This window comes from Cinclus cinclus, chromosome 4 (genome assembly GCF_963662255.1).
Source record: "Cinclus cinclus chromosome 4, bCinCin1.1, whole genome shotgun sequence".
NCBI lineage: Eukaryota > Metazoa > Chordata > Aves > Passeriformes > Cinclidae > Cinclus > Cinclus cinclus.
The window spans coordinates 19,735,740-19,742,583 of record NC_085049.1 but is presented as its reverse complement, the minus strand read 5'-3'; the positions used below and the strand labels follow the sequence as shown (position 1 = coordinate 19,742,583).

At 39.8% G+C, this 6,844-nt stretch overlaps 1 protein-coding gene across 17 annotated transcripts in view; it reads right to left on the bottom strand.

Annotated features, from left to right (window-relative positions):
• Nucleotides 1-1,088: 1,088 nt before the first annotated feature.
• C2CD5 (C2 calcium dependent domain containing 5) overlaps nt 1,089-6,844 on the bottom strand; it is a 56,910-nt gene continuing 51,154 nt past the window's right edge. For all 17 annotated transcript variants that reach the window (XM_062491752.1, XM_062491748.1, XM_062491751.1 and 14 more), the window contains 3 exons: nt 6,107-6,297; nt 3,162-3,308; nt 1,089-2,496 (listed from right to left, as the gene is read on the bottom strand). In XM_062491752.1, coding sequence (XP_062347736.1) covers nt 2,365-2,496; nt 3,162-3,308; nt 6,107-6,297 — 470 coding nt within the window. In that variant the 3' untranslated portion in view covers nt 1,089-2,364. The remainder of the gene's footprint in view (nt 2,497-3,161; nt 3,309-6,106; nt 6,298-6,844) is intronic.

Genomic DNA, 6,844 nt, shown 5'->3' with positions numbered 1-6,844 from the left:
TGCTTCCACAGAAGCAACTACAATCCCTCAAATATTTCATGCTGAATACTTATGCTGGAAAAAACTTTTTGTGGCAGATTCAAGATCTTTTGAAGTTATTCACATTCTGCCCTTAGCTTCAAAGTGAAACAAGATTTGCCTTGCAAAATAATCAAGAGCTGCAACTATTTACAGGCAAATTAATTCATGGCAGCGCTGGTTATTAGAGCTACAGAATTTAGCAAGATGATGTGCTCTGGTAAGGGCCAAATTCAAACACTTCAAATATAAAGATTATTAACTCCCAAAATATCATAATTACAGGGTCATAGGGTTAGGGTTGGAACAGCTTTAAAAGTTCATCTGTTGGGAGGATGGGGCAGGGGTTAAGGAGGGCGTTCAGGGGTTGTTGGGTACATGTTGGGAGTGGACACCTTCCACTAGACCAGGTTGCTCTGAGCTCCATCCAACCTCACCTTACCAGGGATGGGGCAGCTACAACTTCTCTGGGCAACCTCTGCCAGGGCCTCATTATCCTCACAGGGAGGAATTTCTTCCTAATATCCAATCCAAACCTACTCTTGGGTCAGTTTGAAGCCATTTCCCCTTCCAGACCCTTGTAAACAGTCTCTCTCCACCCCTGTAGGCTCTCTTTGGGCATTCAAAAGCCACCATGAGGTCACCTCAAAGCCTCCTCTTCTCCAGGCCGAGCAATCCCAATTCTCCCAGCCTTTCCTCACAGCAGAGCTGCTCCAGCCCTCTGATCACCTTGGTGCCTCCTCTGGACTCACTCCAGCAGTTCCATGTCCTTCCTGTGCTGGGACCCCAGGGCTGGAGGCAGCTCTGCAGGTGGGGTCTCACCTGAGCAGGGCAGAGGAGCAGAACCTCCCTCCCCTGCTGCCCACAGGGCTTTGGCTGCTGCCCAGGATACAATTTTCAGTCCAGGATACAGATGAGGCTGTCACATACTACACAAAAAATATTCCTCTGAGGAGAATGGGGGTGGGACATTTAGTACATCCAGCTTAATACATGTGCATAAGGTAAATGTATAAGACAGTGGATTCTATAAAGATATTTATTTCGCAAGAATGATTTTCATGCTCATTTACAATGAAATAATTAGTTTTAACAAATAATCATGCCATTGCTTAATTTCAACACTAAACAATATTTACATTCAAGTTTACATCTTTGTTCAAGTTCCATGTACAATATTGTCAGAGTTAAGCAAGAATGCATCTTCAAATTAAAGTTTTTTTGTTTGGCTTTTTTGCTTGTTTATTTTTTACAGGGTATCACCATCTTTCAGACTTTTACTGGAAATGATGAATTTCCTGTCTTTGCAGTACCCTTATTCCCAATTACAGCACTGGAAAAGAACAAACACAAAACCCCAAACACAAAAGCAACCTGCAGGAAACCAGTGTCACACACATACATCAATCTCCAATCAGCCAGGCATTTAAACAGGAAGGAAGCTGCAGAATAACCTCTGCTCAACTGATTTTTGGGGATTGTTTATGTCATTCTTGAAATAGATCCTGCCTTAAGAAAATTAACCTCAGGACAATTCTTTCACCAAGTCTTAAATAACAAAAATACCTGCTTTGTCAGTACTGAAATGAACATCTTATAATAGCATCAGCAGACCCTGGAACTTTTTGTTGTGTTCTGGGGTTGTTTTGTCCCATCACAGGGGTACCCAGGACCACAGCATTGTGGTGTGGCAGCTTTTAAAAAATTATTTAAAAAACAAATTATAACCCCAGCCACCAAATATAAAAACAACAACAAAACAAGAAAAAATACTTTTAATGTGCAGAAATTCAAACTGTAACTTTTTTGGTACTGCTTTTCCCTCTTCACACCCTACAGTGTAAAGCAATTTCAGAGTCCAGCCCATGTTTTCTTGACCTACACACAAAACTCTCCCTTCTTCATCAAAGGCTTCCAACACAGTCTTCTCAGGCACTTCCCTCCCACCCTGACCTGAGAATCAGCTCAGACAACATTCAAACTCAGAAATGGTTCTGAATGACAACTTATCACAGTGCCACTGAACAGCTCAAAAATGCAACAGAGTTTTTCCTTCCTTCCACAGTTCCATGTGATGCCTGCTATTCTAATCCATGTTCTCCTATCAGTGCCTCACCTGCTGCCTGGTTTCACAGAGGCCAGGAATAGTAATAGAAGAACCAGAGCACACCTGCCAGTTCACTGCTCTGACTTACTGAAGTTATATGACAACAAAAAGAAGTGATTGTCTTCAATTTTGGTTGTGAATGTCATGGAGAGATACTGACTTTGAAGATGCAAACCTAAACATTCCCACATTTTAAATAATCTTTACATTTAGCAGAGACTACTTCACTTGTTCTGCCTTCATGTTGTGACATCTCCTGCAGAACTTGTGGGCTGAGGAGCAACTGTAGAAGGCTGCACTGGCAGCATTTCTAGCTCAGATTCACGGACAAAGATGACAGCATCACCACTGACATTTATCAAACACTGAGCCTGAAAAAAAAGACAACACCCAGTTACCAACCATTAAACAATAATACGTTTACTTATATACGCTAAATATAACTACGCAGAAAAATCAACAGAGATTGGGAGAAGGACAAATTACTATCATTTATTGATGAGGCAACCTGTGCCACATTTTCTTTTCTATCCACTCACTTGTGTGCTACCAAACATGCAGATGTATTCTTGAAAGACCATTACAGATTAAATATCTGGATACCTATACTTGTTTTTGTAACTGTTTTGAATTTATTTAATTTACTGAATATTCTGTTATTGTCTTTACAAATTAAGGTTTGTCCCTTTATGTACTAAATGGAGCATTTTACATCAGCAGCTCCAGGTATTTTTACATGGAGATCCTACACTGCAACATCAGAAATACCAAGTAATTTCTGCACTACTGTGCAACTGTTTCCTGCAATTTACCTCATTCTAGCAAACTTGGTTCTTTTATCAATCTGGGTATTTATGAAGCATCCTCATAATTTTTTGTTAATGCAAGAACACTCTTGGATTCTTCAAACATTATACCAAGATAGCAAGAAATGTGCAGATATGACTCTATGGCACTGCTGGTTTTTAAAGGCATAAAATGCGTATTTGTATCATACTAACCACAGCAGCACTTTTTATTTCACATCCTAACCCACCTGATTTTTGTTTGGATTTTCCATGAAAACACACTGCTTCATTATGTATGACACAACTGCATTCCCTCCCAGAGCTGCAACGTGAGCTCTCACCATGGCAAACACTTCAGCAATAAAAGCATGGAGGAAGCCACTGACACCACCCTCCTAGAACGGAAAAAATATACATTACATATTATATTAGGTCTAGCTACAAGGTGCTGAGTACTTCTCTTACATATTTATCAGCTGAATAATTTAGTGAATCCTAAATGGTGTAGAGAACTTAAAAGCCATTCACTGTTTAATGGGTCACAGTTATAAATCAGATGGAGAGAGACCATTTACAGGGGCCTGGCGTGACAAGACAAGACAGAATAGCTTCAAAGTGACAGGTATAGATTGGATATTGGGAAGAAATTCTTCCCTGTGAGGGTGGTGAGGCTCTGGCACAGGGGGCCCAGAGAAGCTGTGGCTGCCCCTGGATCCCTGGAAGTGTCCAAGGCCAGGCTGGATGGGGCTTGGAGCAACCTGGGACAGCGGAAGGTGTTCCTGCCCATGGCAGGGAGGGTGGAACAAGAAGGTCTTTAAGGTCCCTTCCAATCCAAACCATTCTATGGTTCTATGAAATTCTTGGAAATTCCCAGTAAGGAGTGATCACTGCAACTTCATGTATGTTAAAGACTGTCATTAGTTCTCAACACTCACTAAAGAAATTATCCCTCCAAATAAAAAGGAAGCAAAGGATAGAGCGAAGGCTTGAGCTATCCAAGCTATTAATTTTTTTTATTTTCACCCCTGAAGTGCAAAGGAACTTCTAGCCATCTCATCTCATTTCATTTTTTTTTTTGTTTTACTTGATGGTGGTTTTGGGGCATTTTTACTTCTTTGGTATGAAAATGAAGAATTTAAATTGATGTCAGAGAAAGAAAACAACCAAGTATGGATTTTCCTAAAAAATCCTTATGAAAGAATGTGAGCAACTATATTGTGAGGGAAAATCTATTGCACACAAACCAGGCAACCAACCAAAGAAATAAAAACCCACAGAAAATGCTGAGAAAAGAAACTGATCAAAACAGAACTCACTGTTGGTTCAAAATACATGTAAAATTTCAAAATTCAAGTGAATGGCAAGACCACTAGACTTCCCACATGACTCTGTGTGTGTGCGCGCCACAGGAAAAATGGAAGAGGCAGGTAGAAGAAGAGATTGAACTAAGTTGAATTTCTAAAGGCTGTGCTCATTCCAAAAAGTATAATGTTCCCTGAAGAGACTCATAAACACAAAAAAAACCCCATATCTTGGATGAAAATTTACAAACAAAAAGGACATGTATAATTTTATCAAACCCAGCATAAAGCCAGAACGAAGACAACTGCAGCAAGAAATCAAAATGCAATACCAGTTCATAATTCTCATGGAATTTTGATTTTGTCCAAGTCTTTTAAAGGTACGGTAACTGATGGGGAATAATACGTAATATAAACCCAACTCAACATTAGATGGCAAGAGGTAACAAAACAACTGCAAACACCCACCTGTAAACAGCAAAGCCCATGAAAAATGGATTAATACAACTTTAAATTACCCATCATTTTTTCTTCTAGTATATACTTTCGCACTTCAAGCAAAACATAAAGCAATACAAACAAAAATGCTGGTCTTTACTTTCTTGTAGAACCTGAACCACAGTGCAGGAGTTGGATATAATGGCTGTTCTGTGCTGACTCCATTATAACTCAAGGCAATCCTGTAGCAAGAGTAGTTTGTGACCCAGCCTATGTAGCTGAAATAATTTAAATTAGCTCCCCTAGGTGCTGGAAAGAGCACAGTGGCAGCATCCCAGGGACTGTGCAAGATTCCAGCTTCATGAAAAAGCTGAAATGAACACTTGAGTGACCTATCCTTGTTGGGATCTGCTATCACAGATACTAAAGCTTATCAGCTATTGAGTTTGTACCTACAGAATCTGCACTTAGTTCAGGAATGTCCTGTAACCATTTCCCTGCTCTGACATCCTTTTGGAAACACTGTCATTTTCACACATCGCCTTCTCAAGTTAAAAGGGAAAGTTAAAAGTAACTTGAAAGATCCAAACAAAACTTTTGTCTGATCTAAGTTTCTCTAGAGAGCTCACAGCCCATTTTCAGGAAGCCTGATCATTTTTATTAACAAGTGCTCTGTAATTTTAGAAATGTGTAATTAGGAAAAAACAGCAAACTCTTCAGCACTGACAAGCCAGGCAAGAGGGACACTATTTCTGTGGCCAAAAGCAAAGATACAGCTACTTCCCAAAAGGACAGGAAAATTTTAAGGAACATTGGTTTGCATTTTGACATGCTCAGAGAATTATTTGTTTTCCCAATGCAGACAGAAGATCAGGGTTTGAACATCACCTCTAAGCCGGTTGTGTGGCCACAGACTCAGTGCAATTTTTGATGCTCATCAGACAAAGTTTTGTTACAGAGAAAGCACAGAATGCAGTGTTAAAATCAGCATAACATTATCTATGATATAGGCAATGTCGTATTAACCAAAGAATTTTAAAATCCAAATACATTGTGAAAGTTGATCACTGAGCTTGCTAAATGAGAGAAGAATAGATTACTTATTCTTTTCTTTAGCATTCAATTTGCGTTCAAATGATCCCAACTTCTACTACTACTACTGGTCAAAGACACGTTTTTGCCATATAGTTCTGTTTAAGAACTCACTGGTTTAGTGTTCTGTCCAATTCAATAGCAATTGTTAACCAACACCTTCCTAACAGTGCCAAACACAAAAATGGCTTTGTGTGCTCCGTGACAAAAGCAGTACCAAAGGAATTTGCTCTGTGCTCAGCACTGCAAGTAACACAAATTGCACTCCCTGGCTGTGCCACACCTGAACTCAAACCTCTGATTCTTACAATTAACAAAAAATTATTCCCTGACATAAAATGAATCCCTGCCATACAGCTCACCTCACGCAAAGAAGTGGTTTCTCGTATAAAAAACATGTTGATTATCCCAAGATATTTGGTTATTTTCGCCCCAGGGAGAAAGGAAAGAGGTGTCATCTTAACAACTGAGACAGTGGAATTGGTGCATGACGGGACTGAACGGTGCCGTAAGTATCCCTCAGCCAATGGACTTGCTTTTTCAATGGAAGTAGCTGAAAAACGGGGAAAAAAACAGGAGAAAATAACTATCAAGATCCATCACTGTTCCTCAAAACACAAAAACTCTTCTTTATGGTTTTCCAAATAGCTTGGTGACAACATTCAGCTGCCTGTGATGCTCAGCCATATACGTGAGAAAGGAAATAATCATGCAAAGCATGCAAAAGGAGACAAGAAGCTGAAATGGCATTTATTTGAGAGAGTGGCATTCCTGCAAAAGGAAAACATTGAGGCGAGCAGCTGCACATACAACCATCAGTTATAATGTGAAGATACAGAAAAAAGTGCCAACATTTTGAAACATGTATTCTGCTGGAAGAACAAATTATAGGAAGTGTGAAAGTTGTTGTGTTTCCCCAGTGCAGCATTTTCCATTAAAACAGGTATTAATCTCTGCTATTTTAAGCAAGATAGTCAGACCTGTGGCCAAAGAACTACTGAAAACCAACTCACCACTTGCTAATTTAGTGACCATTGCCTTGACTGTCCCCTTGGTGATTGCTTCCTGTTTCTCACCCCCAATTTTCCAAGATCACACAT